General features: G+C 35.3%; 1 protein-coding gene across 3 annotated transcripts in view; it reads right to left on the reverse strand.

Moving 5' to 3' along the window:
- The window catches only part of DppIII (dipeptidyl peptidase 3), a 364,629-nt gene that overhangs the window by 249,432 nt on the left and 90,082 nt on the right, over positions 1-25,115 (reverse strand). For all 3 annotated transcript variants that reach the window (XM_090398644.1, XM_090398641.1, XM_090398643.1), the window contains exons 6-7: positions 21,135-21,209; positions 2,197-2,290 (exon numbers count right to left, since the gene is read on the reverse strand). In XM_090398644.1, coding sequence (XP_090254770.1) covers positions 2,197-2,290; positions 21,135-21,209 — 169 coding nt within the window. The remainder of the gene's footprint in view (positions 1-2,196; positions 2,291-21,134; positions 21,210-25,115) is intronic.

Consider the following 25,115-nt stretch of genomic DNA (forward strand, 5'->3'; position numbering starts at 1 on the left):
AGGAAAAAATAACTAAAGAATAGCACTTAATCTCTCTGCCTTACAATTTATTTTTAACACATAACTCAAGTTAAATTTAGTGTGCTTGGGAGTTGAATTAATAGTAATATGCATTTGAAATTAGGAAACAGTGATTTGCAATCAAAGAGCTGAAGAGGTCATACAACTCATTTTTACAGCTAAGTATTAAGCTAAAACTTGAACAGTAAGCATATGTAAAAGGGATACAAATATGAAGTTAAAAGAAACATTCAACAGTGCTATCCTTGTTCATGAAGAAAATCTTATATGTAGCCAGTTACTAATAGAAATTTAAAAACATTACTAATATTATCAATCTCTGCATACCAACAAAGGTCTTCCTACTCTTTGCAATGCATCACATTTGTGCAGAACAGTATTCTAAAGATGTGGTATACTAAAACAAAATAATAGAAAAGAGTTGGCGAGAATCATAAAGTTCACCTTTCTAATACTACAACATTAAAGATCTCATGGCAGCACAGGAGACCCAGCCCCATTAGCTAAGAAAGCTTATTTGACTCACCTAAAAGAAGAAAAATGTAGCTGATAAATGAAATGCAGACTTTTTTTGTAAATATAAACCATCATGTTAGCGTGTACTTCTTTAAAAAAAATAAATAAATGTAATAAAAAATAACTAACACTGTGTTTATAGGTCATAATAATTATTGAATAAAACCTACTAGTTTTGCCACTTAAGCTAGTGGCTTCATCTGGGTTAGGATGAACACACAAATATGCAACAAGCATTAAATAAGAATCATTGCATAACTAAAAACACTGAACTTGTAGGGACTTTTGCACAAAAATACAAGTAAAACAGAAACATGTGGAGCATGGAAGCTGCCACATGGTCAGTCAATGTTCAGCAGGTGTGCCAGATAGTTTGCAGAAAAATGAAAGTCTGATGTGTTTAAAGATCTGATAAGTGACTTCCAAATGTCACACCAAATCATTCCTTGGTTTCTGTTGAGAGTGCCTTGGGTGGATTACCATCACAGCCTCTTTTATGCTGTGGGCATTGAAGTTGTCTTCTATGTAAGGCATGGGGCTCTTTTCCCATTCAATGTTATGGTGAAGTGTGTGGAAGAAATAGAATGCTAGACCTGAGCTGTCTTCTCTGTTGTTATTGACATCTCCAACATGCTCCTTTTCTCTTATTTCTAAACTTCTCAATGTTTTCTATGGCCATAAGAACATGGAATGTTGTAAACTTAATGAGTTTACAACATTCCATTTATTTTGAATTTTGTGGTCCTTGGGAGAGCTTAACAGATTTTTGTACTGTCATATGGGTTTGAAGGCCACTCTAATGTCATGAGATTTCAAGAGATTTGCAATTTTTAGTGAAAGTTTACAAATAAAAGCGATGGAAACTGAGGTTCTGTAATGAATGACATGGATCTGTTGTGGAGAGGGATTAGAGAATAGTATTCTTTGTGACATTTTTTTAGAATATCCATTGCTGATCAATAGTTTCAGAACAGAATGTAATTCTTCTGTTAGTGTTCCTTCATCTCCTATAATAGATATTGCCCCCTTTTTTCAGTGTATGTACAATACCTAATTTGTGTGAAATATGGTAGAACGAGGAGAAATGTAGATAATGACCTGTATGAGTTGGCTTATGATACACACAATGACTTACCATGGGCCAGCTTCCACATGTTTCTGTTTTACTTGTATTTTTGCACAACAGTTCCTACACATTCAGTGTTTTTTGTTATGTAATGATTCATATTTAACATTTGTTGCATATTTGTATGCTCATCCTAACCCAGATGAAGCCACTAGCTTAAGTGGCGAAACTAGTAGGTTTTATCAAACAATTATTACGACTTATAAACCCAATGTTAGTTAATTTTTATTACATTAGTTTTTTTTTTTTTTTTTTGGTCAAAAAAATTAACATACTCATCAAAATAAATAAATATTAATTTTATAATTTTTTTTTTTTTTAAATTTCACAACATATTAAATGTTCACTTCTGAGGTTTCAAGGATACTCTTAACCAAGTTTTCTGATGCAACAATAAGGGAAAGGATTATCTGGGTTTGGTGTATGTAAAGATATATATATTTTATCATGAAAATGAAAAAATGTACTATAAACAACATGAATTAAAAACAACTTAAATTATGACTATTTATTCATAAAGGATCATAACAAACCTGTAGATGCCACAGAAGCCAATCTAATTTCATACGTTTTGTTACCATTTCTGTCAACTGTTTTAAAAGCTCTTGTATTATAGGCATCGATTCCCTGCATAAACACAAACAGATGAAAATTAGAAAGATAAACTAAAACTAAATTTCCAATAAAATATGATTACCCATTATGCTTTTACTAAAAATTATCCTACAAGGTGCAAGAGTGTTGTTAACTCATTTTTACATCAAATTTTCCTTATCATGCGATTACATTAAACTAAGAAAGTATAAACACAACTTTAGTACTGATTTGTTTATAACTGAATATATTACTGAATTATACAGAAAAAGATTCTGTATAATTCTGATGAAAATGTCTGTTCCACTGAACAGACAGATGTAACTTAAATATGGAAACAAACAAATGGAATAAGCAAAGTGTGGTACTGAGTCAACACTTACTACCACACCAACTTTGAGATAGAAATAAAACAGACTGGACAGTACAAATATGAGAGCTCTGACAAAAATTAGGGAAGTGAATAGATGGAATCAGTAGCAGAAATTATATGAAAAATTAAGTTAATAAGCTTTAATTCAACATGTTTTTGTTATCTTGATTACATTAAACTAAGGAAGTATAAACAGAACTTTAGTACCGATTTGTTTATAACTGAACAATGGACAAGACATTACAGTAAATTTCATGACTTACACACATAACAAAATGTATACAGAATTTATTCAAAAACTTGAATATATTTCATCCAATGTTATGTGGATGAAAAAGGAGATAGACCCCTTTCAAAAGATGAATAAAAAGTCATAAATCATGTGCATATTAGCTTGTGTCTCAGTCACAGCTGAAGTATATGACATTACTCATTATTAGAGTTCAAAAGGAACAATTGTAGTAAGTTGTGTAATTTAAAAAAAAAATTATTCAAAATAATTATTCATTTAAAAAATCAAAAACACTTATGAACAATTAAAAGTGATCACTTCCCAAAACTTGGATATTGGCATAGAGTCTGATCAGTTCAGGTTTGGACTATTTTTTAGAGTCTTCACATGTTTTTCAAAGAAAATAATTGAATTTGAACTTGTTGGAGTGAAGAAGTTTTGTCTGATTCCAAAGAATTCTGTGCCTAGTGTCAACAGCATGAGAAGCAAGGCCAGACTTGTCAGTCTGCTCAAAATAGGAAAGATGATATGAGCAGGGTACTTGCTCATATCATTTGCTCATGTCTAATTATACGATGTCTCATATAATTAGACATCTTGTAAAGAAAGAGATGATAATGTATCGTATGTTGATGGTAGGAAGGAAGACAGTCTCTGAGATGGTTTGAAGAAAGTATATGGACAGAATTTATGAAGAATCTCTGCTATCTGTTCCAAGGTTCCTTTAAGGTAGAGTATTGAAATTCTTTTCACACTGGACTGTAGTCTGGTAGAAAGATGATAATTATCAATAATTTTTTGAATGATAGTTTTGTTGTATCTTAGAGTGGGCAGAAATATGGACACTCAATCAGAAAAAAAATAAAGAAAATCAAAGCATTCAAAATGAAATGCTTATGAAAAATAAATAAGACTCATTGGTCAGAACACAAAACAAATGAGCAAGTCAAACACAAATTAAACTTAGAAAAGACATCAGAGCCATAACTCTTAAACAGCAATTAAGATGGTTTAGTCACCTGCAGAAAATATCCTTTCAAAGATTACCAAATACAGCAATCCCTTGATTAGCGCACCTAATGCATTCTTTAAAACAGGCGCATTAATCGAAAATGCACTAATCGAATATAATAACCTATGGGAAAAAGTATAATTCATTCCTCAAATTTCTTTTTTGACCCTTAATTTTTTTATAAAAAAATTAGGGTATGTCTCAGGGCCTAGTTAAAGGAAAACCATGAAGCTGAAAGACAATAAAACATATTCAGAATATAAATTTTATTATTTTCCTTCTTAAGAAAGAATTGAGCTAGCGTAATTTGGCGGGCATTTTGTTTCTTTTTTTCATACAACTGACGGTATGGCTAGATTGCCTCTTCTACTCTCCTGCAAATTTTACTGCTTCTTTCTTCATCAGGGTCAGCCTCTCTAAGCATTGCTGCTTATAAACCTCGATTGTACCAAAAATATTTTCAAATTGTTTCTGTGAAATCTCTTTTGGCTGACTATCAGGTGGTTAAATTTTCTTCATATTCTTCGGGATCTTCCCGCTGTGCATTTCAATTTAGCAGGTCGGAATCACTCAATTCTTCAGAATGAGATTTAATCAACTCTTGGACGTTATCACTGAAGAGGAGAAAGAAATGAAGGACGTACGAATTGGTCGCCAACACGCGAAATCACGTGCTTTATAGATAAAATTTCCCAACTCTTATACAAGAAAAATAGTTACCACTTTAAAAACTACGATGATCATAAAAGAGAAGTTAATTTTCCGACGTGTAATAATAAACAACTCATCCCAGAAGACTGATTGATTACCCTATTATTGGAATGGATTCTCCTTTTTGTGACATGCGCAGAAGTGTCGAAGGGTCTCGAATCTGTGGGCGTACCATAGCAGACGACATAAATTTTGGAGGTAAAAATTTGGAACATAGTATACATAGTGTACATGGAAATAGTGTAGTATGCATTAAAAATAACTTTGTAAAATGTTTTAAATCAGTAACTAAATTATTTCATTCTGGTGAGTGATTTTTTTTTAAATGGTTAGCCATAAAAATGTATAGATAGAAAATTTTTTAAATCTTTTAAATTAAAATGACGCACTAATCGAGGGATTACTGTACAGTCTTGAATGGAATTGTTGGAAAAAGACCATCAAGAGATAGACCAAAAAGAACTTGGCTACAGTCTTTGAAGGAAAGGTCACAATTATCAAGCTCAGAGATGACAGAAATGGCCAGAGATAGAACCAGATGGCAAGGATTTGTCACGGAGCATTCAACCCATATATAACAGATGGGAAAGAAGTACTGGTATAATAGTTTGCAATGTTGTATCCATTCTTCTTTCAGACTCCAGAAATTCCTGCTATATCTTTTTCAGAATTATTCAAATGCTTCATTCATTTTCTACTAAATTCTACTAATTACTGATATTAATTCATTAGTAATATCTCTACTTAATACATAATACACACAATATATCTGTACTATCATTTCATTAGTAAATTACTGTAGTTATCATGTAATTTTGTTTTTATTAATAATAGTAATTATTACTAAGAAATCTATCCCAAGAAGCTTTTGTTGCAACATACAGTCACTCCCCAACTTACAGTGGGGGTTCCATCATAAGTTGAAAAGGTTGCAAGTCAGAAATCATTATATAAATGATAAGAATATGTTTACAATTAGCATGCTTCAAAGCTAAAATGTATAGGTCTGTTTTGTTTTTAACTAATTTTACTCTTTGTTCATAATGAAATAATACAATGAAAAATTACAACAAAATTACTGTATACAGTACTGTACCATGCTTGTGTTTGCTTACTAGTAAAATGATTGGCTGTAATCACATGGAGCAAAAGAAATTCTTCCGGCCTGCTGCATTATTAACTTGACAATTCATCATCAGAGGAGCAACCAGATCATCAACAACAAATTATTCAAATTCGGGAAATGCAGCAAAGTCTTCTGAGGATGATTCACCAGATGCATAAATTGTAGATGGTCTGGGCTTATCTTGACTGAGCGAGGTGATAGAGAAAGTGGACTTCTTTAAAAATTTGTACATTATGTCCAACTTAAATATGCACAATTTGCCTTTTCTGCATAAATATCTCTGTAGGGCAACTGAAGCCTGCATCATTTTGCTTAATCTCTCCACGTTGTTGTCCTTTTCCTCAAACAACCAAACTGCTTTTCAGTGGCAAGTGGCTCTATATATCTTTTTTTTTCTCTTTCTTCTCGTTCTGCAACTTTCTGTGAATCGAATTTAAGTTCTTCATCTGAGAGATGCCCTTGCATAACCAACTGCTCTACATATTTACTGTGAACTTCAATTCTTTGATGACAAGATAGTGTTGTCAGCTAATAAGGCTTTGTCAAATCCTTTGCATGATGTATTTTCAGAGCTTCTTCATAACACTATTCATACACTTTGCTGTCACCTCACTTCATGCTGTATCTATATTCTTAGTAGTGTAAGATATATTCCTTTGAAAAGTCTGAGGGTTTTCTCACTATCAGCAATAGCCTCAGGTATATTTCTTAAATAATATGATTAGATCCGCTTGGTGTCGCACTGATTAGATCGTCGGCTTGTCGAGAGCTCCTGAAAAGATGAGTAGTATTTTGTGTTAACATTAGATATTTTACTAGAATTTTAAGTAATATTGTTTGCTTTTTGTTTCTTGGTGTGTCTGTGCAATTTTTGCGTGTTTTCTGTTAATTTAATTATTATTTTTAAGAAAAGATAGCGTACACATGGCACCGATAAAGAAAAAAATGGCGGCCAGGTCACCATGTTTGTTTAAGAGTTTTGATGTAAACGAATTTATGCAATGTGCTGTCTGTGTGCCTTGCGAAGAGCGGTAGGAGTCTGGTTAGAAAGTGATAGTGGAGTTAATATGTGTAGAAAGTGTAAAGAGAATGAGGACTTCAAGCGTGTTTCGTGTGTCGAGAGTGATATCGTTAACGATAGTCAGAATGTAGAAAATGGCAGTGTGCTAGAGAATTGTGTGGTAGTGCCAGATAGGTGTGAGAGCGTCGCTGAAAGTGTAAATGAAGGTAGAAACACAGAAAGAATGGATGATTTGATCGATAATGAAAATGGTGGGATAAATGCGAGTAGCGAAATTGCCCGTTTGAATGGTGCGATACACAGAGCTAAAAGACAACTGGAGTGTATGGAAAAATGTGTGTTGAACGTACCGACAAATAACCGGCGGAAGTCTGTGACGGCAAATAACAGAATGTTCGTAAACGTCAATAAAATGAAGGAGCGAGCGCTGTATGGGGATTCGCTATTAAGAGGCGTAATAATTGAGAGTTTAACGAAGTCGTACCAGCCGGGTGCGAACATAAAGGACGTCAGCGAATCTATTCGACTGCAAAAACAGAGGGTGAAAGAGATGATAATCGTGGCAGGAACGAATGATTTGAAAGAGGACAAAATGGAAATAACAGAGGATGTGAGGGAGTTGTTGAGGTAGCAAAAGAGAAGAGTGAGAGAGTTAGTATGGTGAGTATCTTACTGCGGTATGACAGCGAAGTGTTTAGAAGGAGGGCCATAATTGCCAATGACTTTATGCGTGGGTTATGCATGGAGATTGGTGTGGAGTTTGTGGATGTGTGGAATGAGTTCGATGGGCGAAAGGACTTATATAAGATGGATGGGGTACATTTGAATGGAGTTAGTGTACGGAGACTTGAAAGAGTGTTGATGAATGATGTGGAAGTGGATGTACAGACTCAGGGAAACTAGATTTATTAAGAGGGGGGGGAGTAGATATGCAGACTTTAGGAGTGCAGTTAAGTGTATGAATGAGTATATTATGCCCGAGCGAATACGATGGACAACAAATCAGAATGGGATAGTTAGCATAAGGCATCAAAGTAGGGATGGGACAAGTGAGCTTCTGCGATTCATGTACACTAATGCCAGGAGTATTAGGAACAAGAAGGAAGAGTTTTTGGCCATGGTTGGCACTTCCAGGCTACAGGTTGTCGGTATTAGTGAAACATGGCTGACAGAAGATGATAAAGCCAGTGGGATTGAATGCGACGGGTATAGCGTCTTCAGGAGTGACAGGGTGAATAAAAAGGGGGGAGGAGTGTTATTGATGATAGCTGATGAGCTTCAGCCAAGGAGTATAGAAGCTGAACTGCAGGATGGGGAAAAAAGCACATTTGAGGCTGTTTGGTGTGAGATAGAATCAAGCAGAACAAAATATACAATTGGGTGCTGCTATAGACCGGGTGATGGAGTGGATGGTGGGGATAGTATGCATAAGCAAATAGAAGAAATGAGTGGAAGGAGGGTAATTATTATGGGTGATTTCAATTATGGTAACATTGACTGGAAAGAGGAGAGGGCACATGGGAGGAAAGAATTGGATTTTAAGCGGTTATTAAGGGACAACTATCTACGGCAACATGTATTGGAAAATACCAGGGGGCAGAGAGTGCTGGACCTAGTAATTGCAACTGAGAATGTGGCTGTAACGAACATGACCATGTTGCCACCAATTGGTGGCAACATGGTCATGTTTTGGTCATGACTTGGGAGGTGGCTAAAGGAGTCGAATTTACAATTAAGACAGGGTTCATGTGGAATTACCGGGCTGGTAAGTATGACAAGCTTAGGTGTGCTTGGCTCAATGCCATGGCATGTAAAACTGCAAGCGCTGGATGTTGATAGTGCATGGGAGGTGGTTAAGAACTGCTTGCAGTAGGCAATGGTTGACTGTATACCAAGAGTCCGAATAATAAATCAAGTAGGGGTTAAATGGAAGAATAACACTATTAAGCTTGAGCTGCAAAAAAAGAAACAATTGTGGAGGGAATTTAAAGAGAAAGGTGACCAGCAGGTGCAGGAACAGTATAAAGCTCAGGCCAGGATGGTAACAAGGGTGTTAAGAAAAGCAAAAGCAGATTACGAAAGGAAATTGGCCACGCAGGCTAAAGAGAATCCCAAACAGTTTTTTCAATATGTTGCAAGTAAAAGGAAAAATGCTCATGGTAGAATGATCTTAAAAAATGCTGAGGGGAGAGAGGTAACCGAATCAGTCGATATTGTGGAATTACTGAGCGAGCACTTTGCAAGAGTATATCATCCAGGTGGTGACTTTGCAGGAATGGAAGAACCAACAGCTTATACTGGAATTGTGATGAATGAAGAAGAGGTAACTAGTCTATTACAGAACCTCAATGTCAATACATCTGTGGGATTGGATGGTATACTAGCTCGTGTCGTACGTGAAGCGGCCAAAGAATTGTCAGTGCCCTTGACCATTTTGTTTCATTTGAGCCTCAGGACTGGGTCAGTCCCAAGGGGGTGGAAAGAGGGGAAAATAGTTCCACTGCGCAAAGGTGGTTCCAAGGCTGCTGTTGAAAATTACCGGCCAATCAGCATAACAGGAATTATTATCAAGGTCTTAAGAGAAAATAGTCAAGAGCAAAATACAAGATTGGATAGAAGAAAATGGGATACTGTATCAGGGACAGCATGGTTTTGTGAAGGTTATGTCATGCCTCAGTAACTTGCTCACGTATTATAACACAGTGACGGCTGAACTGGATAAGGGTAATGGGTTTACAGTGATTCTACTGGACCTTGCTAAGGCCTTTGACAGGATACCATATGGAATTCTAATCAGTAAATTGCAGCATATGGGAACGGACATAGGGTTGGTGAGATGGATAGGCGGGTGGTTGACGGAGAGATATCAGAGAGTGGTTTACTCAGGAGTAGAGTCCACAAGACGGCCTGTGACTAGTGGTGTGCCACAAGGATCTGTTCTTGGACCACTGCTGTTTAATTTGTTCATAAATGATATAGGAAAGGATCTGAGAGGAACAGTTCATTTGTTTGCGGATGATGCAAAGTTGGGTAGGGCAATAGTGAATGCAGATGACGTCAAAATTTTGCAAGATGATTTGGATAGATTGGAGGTCTGGGCTAAGGAGAATGGATGTCAATTTAATGTGGCAAAATGTAAGGTTATGCATTTTGGGGTGAAAAGATTGGCGGCAGTTTACTGCATTGGTGGAACCGTGCTCCAGGAAATTGATGAGGCACGAGATTTAGGAGTGTTGGTGGATAAGGAATTGAAATTTAGGGGACACATCAAAAGTGGCCAAATCAGCTCATCAAATCACTTGGTTGCTGAAGAATACGTTGACAAGCAGAGACAAGCAGGTTATTGTTCCTCTGTATCGAGCCTTGATAAGACCCCATCTCGACTACTGTGCTCAGATTTGGTCACCTAGGTTTCTTCTTGATGGGGAGGAGGTGGAGAGGATCCAGAGGCGAGTGACCAAGATGATAGCAGGTCTGTGGAATGAACCGTATGAGAACAGGTTGAGGATTTGTGGGTTGCAAAAATTGGTTGATAGGCGGAGGAGGGGAGATATGATTGAGACATTCAAATTACTGAAGGGTTTCTATAAAATTAATTCAGAAAATATTTTTGAGAACAGGGCTGGTTGTGGGAGGACTAGGGGACATCCATGGAAACTGGGCAAAAGTGTGGTTAGTAAAGGTGTTAGAGCTGGGTTCTTTACTTTTAGAGTAGTGAATGAGTGGAATGCGCTCCCTGAGTCTGTGGTGGATGCTGAGACATGTGAATGAGTTTAAGGCGAGGTATGATAGATACTGTATGAATGTCAAATAGTTGTGATGAATATGATTTGGGGCCTCCCTTGATGAGTCTAATGACTCCCTGGAGTTGCCCGTAATAATAGTAATAGTAATTAGAAGGCAGCAATAACTAGTCAATGGGTTAGAGGGATGGATATTCAGTGAATGTGTTAATGGGATGGCTATCATAAATAGGAGTCGTTGGTTTATTGTTTATTGGTGCAAGAATAGCAAAGGTCATACTGCACAATAGCAAAGGTTACAGCAGTACACAAGATCAAAGGCTACAGCAATACATAAATAGTCAAAGATAACTTATAAATAATATGCATGCACAAAAATTAAGTTAAGCATTGCAGTATCTACATATAAATAAAATTATAATCAAATGTATTTGTACAAATTAATTCTTTTTAATTTGTACAAATTAAAAAAATTTAATTAAGGGTTAAAAAAAACATCATGCAATCTGTCTGAGTCTATATGGCTTGGCTAGATAGGTAAAAATTTCGTCTCTCTCTCTCTCTCATATAAAGTACTGGCACTCCACCAGAATATGACAAAGAGTAAGATATGTGTTGTATTTTTCACACAAGTGGATCATCAGGCCTCAGTAAATAAGAATGCAAGATGACTATGACCTATATGGAGTCTAGCAAGAACAACTTCCTCTCTTCTCATTATACATTTGACATTTCTCATTGACAATTTGTTTTGTCAATGCTTCCTGCCATGATGACTGCTACTGGGCAATTAACTTTGATCTTAAAAAGTGTCTGTATATGGTACTGTTAAACAGTATGTCAAAAAAGTCTCAGCTGATCTAGCAGCCTCATTTCATGTAACTCCAATGTGGCCGGGAATCCAACACAACTGAACATTTAAATTAAGGGTTTTCATTTTGTACAACAGATGTAACACGTCACACAGCATGGGATGTGGATTATGAATAGAAAGGGGATAATTTCTAAAAATTACTTTTGGTAGTGTAGCAGTTTTCTTTTATATGCATAAGTGCAAGCTGAATGGCATGCACCTCTGCTATATAATTACTGCAATCATATGTGATCCGGCTGAAGATGGTAATTTCATGAAACAACAGCACAGTCAACCTGTGTTGACTGTGCTGCTGTCAACCTGTGAGTTGACATCAGTACAGATGGTTCCATCAGTACAGATAGTTCATTCAGTATCCCAGTAGTTATGTAACAAGTTGCATCGCAAGAAGGTGAGGTTTGGACATTAGGTCAGAATCCCCCAGTCAGTTCTCCACGTTCCTTAAAAGGTTGTGTGAAGGTCTCCTCCCAGTTATACAACTCTGAGCCTTAAACATCCCTCTATGGCAAAATCTTCATCATCAAATTCCTGACATGTACCCTCAAGGGATGTACAGGATATGATAGTACATGAAAAATTTACATCATTACTAACTTCCTATCTACAATTTTCCTTCAAATCAGTCTATTACTTGTCAAGACTCCAATATTTTCATTATCAGATCTTATATTTCTATCGTCTAAGGCACATTGTACCGTATCAATCCAACAATATTTTGGTCTACCTCTGGGTCGTTTTCCTGCCAACCTGGCAGAGAACACTTGTTTTGCTAATCTTTCCTTGCCCATTCTGTTAAAGTGACCATACCACCTGAGATTAGCTCTGCTAATGCATTCCTAGATGCCGACAATGTCAAGTTCTTTCTTAATATCCTCCTTTTTAATATGATATTGCCATTGATGCCATCTGTACACGCCTCTAATCTTTCTCAGGACTCTCATATCTGAGGTCTCTAGTCTTTGGTCAAGTGTTTTACTTCTGACCCAGTTCTCAGATCCATAGGTTAAAACTGGTTTGAACACTGTCTTGTATACAGCTAATTTAGTGTTCCGACTAATTTCACTCTTATTCCATATGAATTTATTCAGTTGACTTCCTGCTATATCGGCTTTATTGATTCTGTTGTCTATTTCCATTTTTAATTTACCATCTTCACTAAAAATCATGCCTAAATATCTGAAATGTTTTTACTTGTTCCACAGGTTCCCCGTTCAAAACACAGTTCACATTTTCAACAATTCTACCTATTTTCATTGTCTTTTTAATGCTGACCTTCATACCATATCTATTACAACAGTTATTCAATTTAGTCAGGGAATCTTGCAAACTTGTAGCGGATTTATTCAGAAGTATAACATCGTCTGCATAAAGCAAAGAGCTAACATTAACATCTCCAAATCTGATATCATGTTTAATACCACTTTCCTTCATAATGTGATTCATATGGATAATGAGTAACAGAGAGGATAATGTACATCCTTGTCTCACACAAGATTTAACATTAAACCATCTTCCTGTACTTCCTTCAATTCTAACTGCTGACTTACAACTCAAATGAAGACTAAGTATTGCTTGATATAATGTCCCATTGACACCATATAACTGTAGCGTATTGAATAGCTTCTCTCTTGGCACCTTGTCATATGCCTTTTCAAGATCGACAAAACTTAAATACAGATCTTTGTTATATTCCCGTACTTTCTCGACTATTTGTTGCAAAATGAAGATCTGCTCCTGACAGCCTCTATTTGGCCTGAATCCAGCTTGTTCTTCACCAAGCTTTTCTTCCACAATTCTCAACCGTTTCTCAAGTATACTTGACATAGATCTTGCCAGGAACACTCAGTAGGGAAATACCTCTGTAATTCTCACATTCAGTTTTATTTCCCTTTTTATATATGGGCACTATTAGAGCTCTACTCCAATCATCAGGAATTCGTCCCTCTGCCCAGGCTTTCTGAAGTATGCAGTGCAGTCACTGTAAGACTTTTATACCACCATACTTCAGCATTTCTGGTCGAATATCATCTACTCCTGCTGCCTTTCCACATTTCAAGAATGGATATGTATTCCTGACTGTATGCCTGTTGAGTGTTTTTTAATCACTGTACTATCACTGCTTGTTTCATTTAGCAAGTTTTCGAAGTAATTACTCCATACTTCAAGGATATCTTTTTCTCCTATTTTCATGTCACCTTTATCCTCTCTAACTCCTTTTACAGTACTCTTTCCTCCATTTCTAAGCTTCTTCAACAACTTAGAGAATATCTTACCACCTTCTTGATATTTATTTTCTATGTTCTTGTCAAAGTTCTCCCATGACTTTTGTTTAACTAGTTTTACACAGTGTTTCACTTTCTTACATTTGTCTCTGTATTCTCTAAGAGAAAAAGCTGACTTATTTTCTAAGAACTTTTGATATGCTTTCTTCTTTTCCTTCACTGCCTCTTAACTTCTTGTGTCCACCATGGAGTTGTGATTTTTCTATCCTTGCAGACAACTCACCACATACCAGTCTGGCTGAATCAATTAGGGTTTTATTCAAGGGTTGCCACTGAATCTCCAAGGTTTGATTCCTGTTCTCAAACTCTTTCATTTTTTCTTCAATAATCTTTGTATATTTTAGTCTACAGCTCACATCTGAGAGCTGCTCAACTTTTATTCACTTTAAAACTTTCTTACGTGTTATTCTTTTCAGTATGAAATTCAATTTTATCCTGCTCAAGACTAAATAGTGATATCGCTTCCAATTTCAAATCCTCTGTACACTCTGGTGTCCTGCACTAGGGAGAAAACATCACTATCAACAATAACATAGTCAATGAGACTTTTCTTATTCCTTGCCTTTTCTCTCCATGTGAATTTGTGCACATTTTTATGTTGGAACATGGTGTTAGTAATAACCAGTCCATGTCCTTAGCAGATATCCAACAGGTATTTGCCATTATTATTAGCTTTGCTCTTTTCTCCAAATTTTCCCAAAATATTTTTGAATGTCTGACAATCATTTCCTACTCTGCTATTGAGATCCCCAACAAGGACCAACTTTTCCTTTTTCTTAAGCATCAAAAAATTCCTCCACTTCTATCTTAGTAGAACCTTCTGTGGGACCATAGGCACAAAAAAGTCTCTTTGCTCAGTTCCCCATTCTGATATTTGCCCACATCACTCCACTTGAGACCGCCTGCCATTCAAGAAGATCAGCCTAGTATTTTGTGTTGAATACTATGGCTACTCCATAGGGTTACTCTATGGCAAAATTATATTAAAAATGACAATATTAGGAGGGAACCTCACAATGTTACCATTCAAGAATTAGTGAGCTAATCTAATGTTGTGTGGTGTGGTAACACAGAATGAGAGAGGAAAGAAACAAGCATTTCTTTGAAGAAAGCAGGAGGAATCCACCTCCTTCAAAATTATCTCTTCAATATTCCCAGATCTTCTATCTAGAAAGATCTGGGAGTGGTAATATACAGGCTTAAAGTTTAGGTAGTCACAGTGCAAAAACTAGGAGAATATCACAATGACCTCAGCAGTAGAAGAAAAGAGATTACAGTTCCAGTGTATAAGGATTTGATAAGACCACATATGGATTATCGATCCATATGTGGCTGAACAAATTGGACTGCATATATCTGGTCACCTGGTTTTTAAAGGGTGGGTATATTGTGGAAAGGATCCAAAGAAGACTAATTAAGGAAAAGTTGGGTCTATGGAATGTGGGATATGAAGATGGATTGACAAATGGCATTTGCAACTTGTAAATAGGAAGAGGGAGATATAAAGGTGAGGAGTTGCTACCAGAGAATATAATTAATAGAACAGAGGTAGACAGGTGTAGATCAGGGAGACAAGTGTATAATGCATTGCATGAGGGTGGAGTAAGTTGAAGAAATGGTGAACGAGGTGAAAGCACAGTTTGATGTGCTTGTCCAATATTTATAATAATAATCTTCCACTTATTCTACCTGCTTGGCTATGGCTACTCAGTCACATCACAAATCACAGCTCTCAAACATGGCTATAATATTATCACTCAAAATGCAAGGTTCTTCAGTTAGAAAAAAATCCACTGTCATCTATTATTTGAGTAAAAATAAACAAGAATTTTTTTCATTGATTTGCAAGATCTTTTGAGAATAACCAACACACCCACATTAAAGATGAAAGATATTTCATTGTTCTTTGAGAATTTGTCACATAGGCTATCGATGCTGCTCTAGAGAAATGAATTTAGATTAGAAAATGTACGATGCATACATATGAGATCACTGATATGAAGACTAACTGATGTTATACTAAAAAATCTGATCACAAATAACTTTGCCTTTTGAATGATGTAGGAACTGTTCTTGATATTTAATGTCTTTAATTTTTAACTTATCTTGAAAAAGCAAACCAGAATCGATGAAACCAGTAGAATGAAAGAAATATATAAAAAAAAAAAAAAAAAGTTTGTCGATATATATATATATATCTATTATTAGTGAATCATAAAAAAAAACAGCCCCAGAAATCTATATTACAGGGACTTTGCATTAGGCAGAGAGATATGTAAAGAATCCATTATATAAAGGATTCTCATTTAGAGGAATATAAACAATGTTATTCTTTATCTAAGGGAAGTTATTAGATTTATTAGAGAAAGTGCAACCAAATTAACTAGCATAAACTGCTCTGATTAAGAAAAGGCCTTACGGGAAGATGCCATTAATGCTAAGGAAGGAAATGGACTGAATTACAAAACTATTTTCACATGATATTTTACCTATTATAAAATGAGAACAGTGTAAAAAAACTAATTAAGAGTTCCTCAGACGTCAGACTAAAGGATATATAATTAGTCAAATGAAATTGACACACATGTACTGTAATATTTGTAATAAGTGTTTACAGTAAAACCGCATTTTTATGTTCCTGCCATTTACGTCATTTTCCATTGGTCCCGTCTTAAGGCCTATTCTTACGATATGATGTGGACGTTATTTCCTGTGATCTGAGTTTTTTTCTTTGGTGGCAATACTGATTTTAGAATCTATTTCTGCAGAAATCTGTGCATTTCTGTTCCCAGATGGCATTGCTTTCAGCTATAGTTTCGTTTCCGCCATCACGGTGACTTGCACGCTTGCAGCAATAATGTAGTGATGAGCGATACCGTGATTTTTCAATCACAGTACGAATTGATATTGCAGAATTTCTGCTACGCAATTTAGCGTGTGAAAGTTGCTTTCAAGTTGCAGTGGTGGATTATCCGTGTGAGTAACATGGAGTAAAAAGACAGAAAATGTATTTCGGTAGAAGAAAGGATGGCAATTCTGCAACGTGTAGATCTGCATGCCAGAACATGTGTGCATTTAGCAAAAGATCTTGGACTCTCCATGTCCACTTTGAACACGACAGTAAAAAATAGGTCAAGTATTGAACTCAATGCAAAGCAATCTGGTGCTATGTCAAAAAAAAAATGAAAAGCAAAAACAATCAATAAATTAAAGATTTTTTGAAATAGATAAATGTAAGTAATTGTAAATTCGTTTATTTTTAGTTATTAAATTTTGTAATCTAGTATGTAGGCTCACATACTAGCAGTATGTCATTTTTTTGCCTTTTTTTAACGTTTTTTTTACATTTCCTGCTATTTACACTTTTTTCCATCAGTCCCTGAAAAGTGTAAAAAAGGGGTTTTACTGTATTTACTAATCACTAATTTAATTACACTGATTTAGAAAACCCAAATTCATAAACCTAATCAGTAATGATAATGCTCTGGCTTGAAAGACCAGGAATGACTATTATCAAATGCAAAGAATCTTTACGAGTCACTCCTTGTCTTTCAAAGCTAGAGCATCATTACTGATTAAGTTAACATCATCATTTATACAGCAGAGACACGAATTGAATATAAGCAATGAAAATGAAAGTTTTAAGGACAATGTTGGCAAAGACGGGGTAAGACAAAATAAGAAATGTGGACATTAGTCCACATGCTAAAACGTGTTAAAGAAATGTTTATGAATTCTCACTTGAAGTGGTTTGGGCATTAATAAGAATGAACTTAGAAAGAATATCAAGAAATATATATAAAATGAAATCTCAGGTTATGAGATCAAGAGGAAGACCGCAGAAAAGGTGGAGAAACCAGATAAGAGAAGATCTAGAAAAGAGAAACCTGAAATGGAAGAACTGGAAGTGTTCATATGAAAGACAAATTTGGGAAGAGAGAAAGAAATGAAGAGATTGATCTGCCTGACTTGACAGCTTCTGTCAGAACAGTTATTGCTAAAGATTAAGATCATCAATGAATCAATTATTTTAATTGGCATCCGGAAAAGAGGATAAAGAAGACCACTGCTGTTATCTCGTCCCTAACTCTGTAACTAAATATAATTGTATGAAACAGTCAGAGTTGAACAGCTGATTTTCTTCAGTTGCAGGATTAAAAACCTAAGTTTCTCAGAGGCAAAACCTGCTTATCCATTGCAGAGAACTAAAAAGTTTCACTAAACTAGAATCTTACTTAGAAGTCTTCCATTGGGCATCCTAGCACTGTGGATGCAAACACCACTAGGTTTATATGAAGCAAAATTGATTGGCTTTGACAGGCCATTAAGTCTAACACATAATGAGAAGATATATTGTTAACTCAAAAATCATCTAAGCACTAATACAAAAACCATCATAAATGTTAGAAATTATTTGTTAAAAAAATGCACTATGCCAGAGAATTGATACAACTGGAGTAGATGATATTGACAGAAATATTTTTACAAAATAACTAAAACTACAATTATATATATATTTTTTAAATATAAATAAATGTTCTGTTTTTGCTTCCATTTTATGCTTTGTGACATGGCAAAGAATCATTCCTATTAATGTTCTAGACTACTATGCCCAACACTTTAAACTCTCTCTCAAATTTGAAAGTAACATCATTGCATTTAACAGAATCAGCTACAGATAAGAAATGATCAGATAAACTGTACTTCCCATGCAGAAAAAATAAACAATTAAAAAACATAAAAAAATAAGAAATAATAATTACTGATATTCAACAGTTTGCTATTGGGGTAAAAAATGAATCATTATTATTATCTGAGACCTCCTGAGAGTCATGATTCATCAAGAGAGAGAGTATATCACCAAAACCAGTTGTCATACTTTCTCTTAAACTCATTTACACTAGATGCACTCACCACTTCAAGAGGCAAACTGTTCCACTCACTCACTGCTCTGTGAGAGAAAATTCTAGTGCTTACCCCTTCTCAACTGCAAACAAACTTCACTTCCATGAATGCCTCTGTGTTCTCTGCTCACATTCCTATAAAGAAAAATTTCATCAGTTGATATCCTATAACACCCTTTCAGAAGTTTATAGACCTCTATCATATCAGCCCTCTTTTTTCCTGTTTACCAGTGTCTGCAGTCCACATACTCTCACAATCTGTCCTTGTCAATTACATTGTATAATCCTGACATACCCCCACTGGTCACCTTAAAACTGGTAGATTCACACCTACTGTACACTGCTCTTTGATATCTGTCTAACAATCATCCACTATCAATACATTACATTCTTTCAAACTGCTACATCACTACTCTTATCATGTTTCTCTGTTTACAGCAAATTCACTTTTGCAGGTCAATATATCCAGTGTCATCAAGAATTTTTATTTTTTTCTTTCTTTCTTTCTTCTAAATGTCAATCTCACACAGGAGAGACTGAAAAACCTACAAGTGGATCAGTGCAGTGTGTAGATGAATGGTTAGAAAACAAAAAGGAGGCATCTAATAAGTTTCTTGAACTGCTGTAACCAAGTCACTGTAATCTTTGTGTGAAGGAAGGCTATTTTCAAGAAAAGAACAGAAGCAGATGGAACAATACGATGGTTCAGTATGCCTGGAGCCAAAATGTTTATGAATTTTGAAAATTCTTCGAAAGTGGAGGAATGATAGTGGCAACCAGTTTGACAAACACATCATTGAAAATACCAACAAAAAAAAAATTCATGTCTGAAAAAGGGCATAAGAAATTGAATGCCTATGAGAAAATAAATGGGAGGAGGGAGAATAATTTATTTACACCGCTCCCTTTTGGAGAGCATCAAGCATTTTAGGTTTTGGTGAACATCTCTAAATGTGATGAGAACAGCATTTTGAAATAGGACAGAAATGAGATTTATAGTGTTACTAGATATATAGATCAGAAGCAATTGAGCAAAAAAAAAGAACACTTGACTTCTTTGGAGGCTAACAAAATAAGGAAGTATCAGCCCTTTTTTTTTCTCCATGTATTGTTGCTGTTTCTTATGGTGAGGGTGGGGTTTGTTGAATTTTTGTGATTTTTTTTTTTTACATTGTTTTGTGCAAGATATATTTTCTGATCCACAAATCTATACTACTTTTTTTTTTTTTTTTCAAAACTGATGTGAGGTATTATGGGATGAAAGGTTACAAACATGTCACCTACATAAAGGGAAACAGGTCTTCTGTAAATAGTGTGTTGACAGCATACTTGCAGTAGTTGTACTCCATTCAGTTAAAATCTGAAAGACAAGCTAGTTGGGCCTCTTGGTTCCTTAGATTCAGTTCTGTCTAGTAGCTGGTCTACAGAACCAATTTACTGTCATATCCTTGAATAGGTAAAATTCTTACTTTTTACTAAGTTTGGAGAGGGAAGGGGGAAATATAGACTAGTTCTCTGCTCTGGAAAAATTGCCAGCCTGATTAACTGAGTGGTTAATGCATCTGCTTTCCAACCAACAGGTTGTGAGTCTGAATCCTGCAGTGGGATAAGTTCGTGATTGTTTTAAGGTGAGGGTAGGAGGTAACTTGATCTACCTGGTGTAAGACCATTGTCCCACTTAATGGAGACCGAAAGTGGCTTGAAAATAGTTCCAGATAATCTCCCTCCAACTCCAGACACCATGTATATCTGTTGTACAGGTGTTTGAAGGCACAGTGGAAGTCCTAAGCAGGAACCTCCTTCAGTCTCTGGGTCACGCTGCATTGGATGTCCTCAATGTTGCTGAAGTGCTTGTTTCCAGACTATGTAAAAAATAAATAAAAAATACAAAATATAATTAATAAAAACAGAAAAACAAATTCTTAGCCCATCCATGGTACAACTATATACTATAAGCTTACAAAAACCTTTTGTGGGTGGAGCTACATAAATTAATTGAAAAAGTAATTTTAAAAGTTACATCAGGCTTTTCTGGTCAAATCAGAGGCTGGTCTTTTCATGTCAGGCGAATGGAATATGTTACTACAGGAAGTAAAAAAAACACATTGATTTTTCTTTAAATCATATTTAAAGGAAAATCACTTACATGATTAACTAGTCAAAAATTAAATTAGATTATAACTAATTTACTTTTACAGGCACTACTAGTTTTGCCTTTCTAGAAGACTTCATCGGGTGCATAATATGTTCAAGGAAAAGGAGATACACAAAAAAACATTACTCAGGTACATCACTAAAGATTTAAATTATTAACGGATTGCTCAAAATTAGAATAGATTCGCAGACCAGCTTCGTTATTGTTCTCATGCACAAGAATACCACAGATAGCAGAGGAGTAACAATCAGAAAGGTTGTGTTTTACATTAGATATATATATATAGCATAGTTGGAGTAGCTCCAACTGATCAAATCAGAGGCTGGTCTTTGTCATTGTCAACAATGATAAGGAAGTTAACAATCAGGTACTAAATATATTCAATACACTATTCGACTCCACACTTCAAAATTAAATTACAGATTACTAAGTAACTATGCTTACTTGTTCTTTAAGAAAACTTTTAATTGCTTCAGCATCACTGCTGGTGATATTTTTGGAGAAGTACGTAGTAGTTCCCTAGAGAGGAAAAATAAAATAAAAAATTACTAAGCAACCGAATTTTGATTTAATTTTATGAAGTGCTATTTAAAATATATTAAATTATTAAAGAATTAATCATAAAATATTATTACCAGAATCACTTTGTTTAATTTAAATGTCTTTATTTGTAAAATTTTTGGCTAAGTTTCATAGCCATTGTCAATACAATTATAGGAAAACAAAAAAGAGAACTACAATTGAATTGAAAGCACATGATATTATGTGCACTACTGGCTGCAGGAGAATGGCTCCATCTACATTAATAGATATCCAAAATAAATTACAATAAAATAATTTAGTTAATAAATTATTTTTAAATATAAATAAAAAATTACTTAATTAAATTAAAAATTAAATTAAAGTTATTCTGACTAATACTCACCATGCATTAATTAAAGAATTCATGCATGGCGAGTATTAGTCAGAATAACTTCCCAAAATTGAAAAAGTTTTAGGCAATCATTTTTGTTCAGATCTGGGTTGTGAATGTGTGCTTCCCAGCTTTCTTTGTATAGTCTTTCTAGAAGAAAATAACTTTTGTGTAACATTTTTGTTTTGTTCCAATGATTCCTGTTTTGCAGATAATGGGTGGCTTGCTAAACCGAATGTGTTAGGTTCTTTAAGTGAAATGTATTCCTAATGTTCTTCAAGATAAATTTATGCAAAACAACCAGTTTGTCCATAATGACATAAGCCACAAGAGCAGGGGATTCATATACAAAAGAGGAGAATATTTGCCTTTAGGTGAGATAAGGAAGTTATTAAGTTTTCAAACTAGATGGAAGGAGACTTGTAAGTTAATATGTCTAAGTAGTCTTGCTACTACTTTCTGAAAGTCCTTTAACACATGTAATACCAATTCTGGTAATTTATTGAAAATTAAAGAATTAATAATATTATAAATAAATGTATATTGAATAAAAAAAAAACCACTATTAATACAGTGGCAATCATGAATACCTTTTAATTTTGAGTGAAACATACAAAAAGAGCCAAAAAAAAGAACAAAAAAATTTTGGCAAAATGATGATATATGGATATCTAAAAACTTAATGTCTGTCAGTAGACACCTTCTGAAGGTTAAAATCTAATTCCATTTCCTATTTACGATGGAAAAAAAAAAAAACATTATGAGACTTTTCAATTAAATGGTTGGTCATAAGGAGGTGACCAGGCTTTCAATTGACCCCCCCCTCCATGAAAAACTGACAAATCATAAAATAATGCAGACTACATAAAAAGGGACTGGCCTGGTTGGCTGAGTGGTCAGCATATCTGCTCTCCAGCCAAAACGCTGCAGGTTCGAATCCCACTGTGGGCAGATGTTTGTGATTGTCTGTGAAAATACTAGTGGTGATGATGATGGGCGGTAGATGCCGTTGGTGTAGATGATGAGAGTAGTTGCGGTTCGTTGTAGTTGGTGAATTGAGTGGTGGAGACAGAGAGTTGTGGAGTGGGTGTCCTCCCTCGATAAATCTAAATCCTTGGACTCCCTGGAGGTGTTACATAATAATAATAATCTTGACATGATCAAAACTGGTTTATAAACACCCAAGGTTGGCCAAAAGGACACAGACTAATATGTAAAGGAGGACAGGAAAAAGAGAAACTACAACACATAATTAGCAAAAGTTGATTATAGATTCAAATTCCAGATGACTGATAGACAGTTCTGTCTTATTCTAGTTTACTGAACCTCCATAATTCTTTGCTGCATATTCTAAACTCAGCTAAGTCTTCTTGGAAGTTATCCTCCCAATGCTGTCAAAGTCTTTCTCTAAGTCACAATCCATCAAGCCTCATCATAAACTTAATCATATAGGCCACATCTTATCTAATGGATACAATTACAATAGAATTAACAAAATACTTAATCCTTCCACTAATCAACTTCAATCTGTTCTCTATACAAATTATAGTAATGTGATCACTCTTTGTTATATTCATGGTACACCGGAAGAACAGCCAAAATTTTGATAAAATACTATTTCTAAATTACCTTCAAGAAGTATTCAAAACTGGCTGCTCTTCTCCATTCCCTAAAGACCAACTCTATCCTCTTTCAATTCATGATATGTTTGCAGTTCCTACAAGTTGTCTTACTATCAGCAGACTAGATCAACCAACATTCATTTGGAAGAATAAAAAAATACACCTGTAATCATGACTATAGACAGACAGTTCTAGCAGAACTGTCTGTAGCCATCCTTAAAAACTAAACAAATTGAAATATGGATGTTATTTAAGTTAAGGGATATTACATCCCATATTGTTTCTTAGCCAAATAAGAAACTCAAAGAGTTTCATGCCGAATATAGAAACTATATAAAGTTCGGCGATTCCAAGCATAAGCAAATACCTGGATAGTGCAGCACCTGACCCATTTGGTAGTGCAAACTGAGGCAATTCATAGTAAGGGTGGAGCAAACTCTGATCACTATTCTTGGTATTTACCCATAATGTGAACTTAGCTACTAGGAGCTGTATTACCGTTCTACATTATGAGAGAAGGTCACTACCCAGACCGGTTTCAACCTTTGTTGAAGCCTTTGGCTCTTCATATAATTAGTAAATATGGATGTATTAAACATTATAAATTATAGGAAACAGTAATTCTTGGGCATCCGTAGTTACAACCTTAGCTGATAATGAAGTGAAGTGAAAGTTAATTTATACTGTACCCCTTGAAGATGTCTCTGAAATAGACACAAAATACTAAACTACTGTTTAATTATTACCATCAGAGACATTCAAAGAGTCATGGACTCATCGAGGGAAGTTGTAGATCACTCACACCATTCTTCCTTCTTTTAAGTGAGTGCATCCTTGTGAACAGCAGTTCACATGGATGCATTCACCACTTCAGCAAGCAAAATGCTTCCACTCAATCACTGCTTGCAAGAAGAAAATCTCTCTCTCAGCCCTTTCTTAACCACACACAAACTTCCAAGATTGCCCCCCCCCCCTTGTCATCTCCCATATAAAGAAAAATTTCATCAGTTGATAACCTATAGCATCCTTTCAGAAGTTTATAGACATCTATCATATAACTCCTCTTTCGCCTGTTTACCAGTGTCTGCAGTCCACATACTCTCAATCTGTCCTCATAATCCAGACCTCACCTTTGTTACTCTTCTTTGCACCTTTTCCACAGCTTCTTTACCACTCCCCTCTCTGAACCCAGGAGACCAAATCTGCACACAGTAGCCCAGGTGGATATCAAGGCTTTAATAAAGAAGCAAAATGACTTCCTTACCCATACATATCAACGAATGTTCGTTTCAAAATCACAATTATCCTCTGAGTTGCATTTGCAATTTTTGTAAAGTGACCTTGGAACTGCAGTTTCCCATCTATCATAACTCCAAGATCCCTAGTCTCAATTTCTTATAACATCTTAAAGTGCTCCGTAGCGCAATTGGAAGAACGATAGTATGTTGCACCATTCAATTGGAAAAGGCCTAAGTTCAATTTTCGTCGTGACAGGAGGAATCCTTATATGGGTTTTTTCAATTGAAGGCGAGTTAGCCAATCTCATACGGAGGTAGCAGGGTTTTTTCTCCCAGAAACTCAGGTTTTTCATCCTGCATACGGACAAATCGGCCCTTCTAAACACACACAATTTACAGACAAATGAATCTTCGGACTCCTTGGAGGCGTCATGAAATAATAATAATAATATAATCTCCCCAATATAATATGCCATTGGAAATCTCATCGTGCTAAAGTGAATAAAACTTTATACTTACTAACATTTGCCAGCCATGATCATTTGCCCATTCTTCCAAGTTATTTAAATCATTATGTAAGTGCTATATATCAGTAGCATCCCTGATTGCCTATCATCAGCAAATAACTGAACATCTGTCAGGTCCTTTACAA

The sequence above is a fragment of the Typopeltis vanoorti genome, chromosome 10 (genome assembly GCF_054136105.1).
Source record: "Typopeltis vanoorti isolate ZY-2024b chromosome 10, IOZ_Tvanoo_1.0, whole genome shotgun sequence".
NCBI lineage: Eukaryota > Metazoa > Arthropoda > Arachnida > Uropygi > Thelyphonidae > Typopeltis > Typopeltis vanoorti.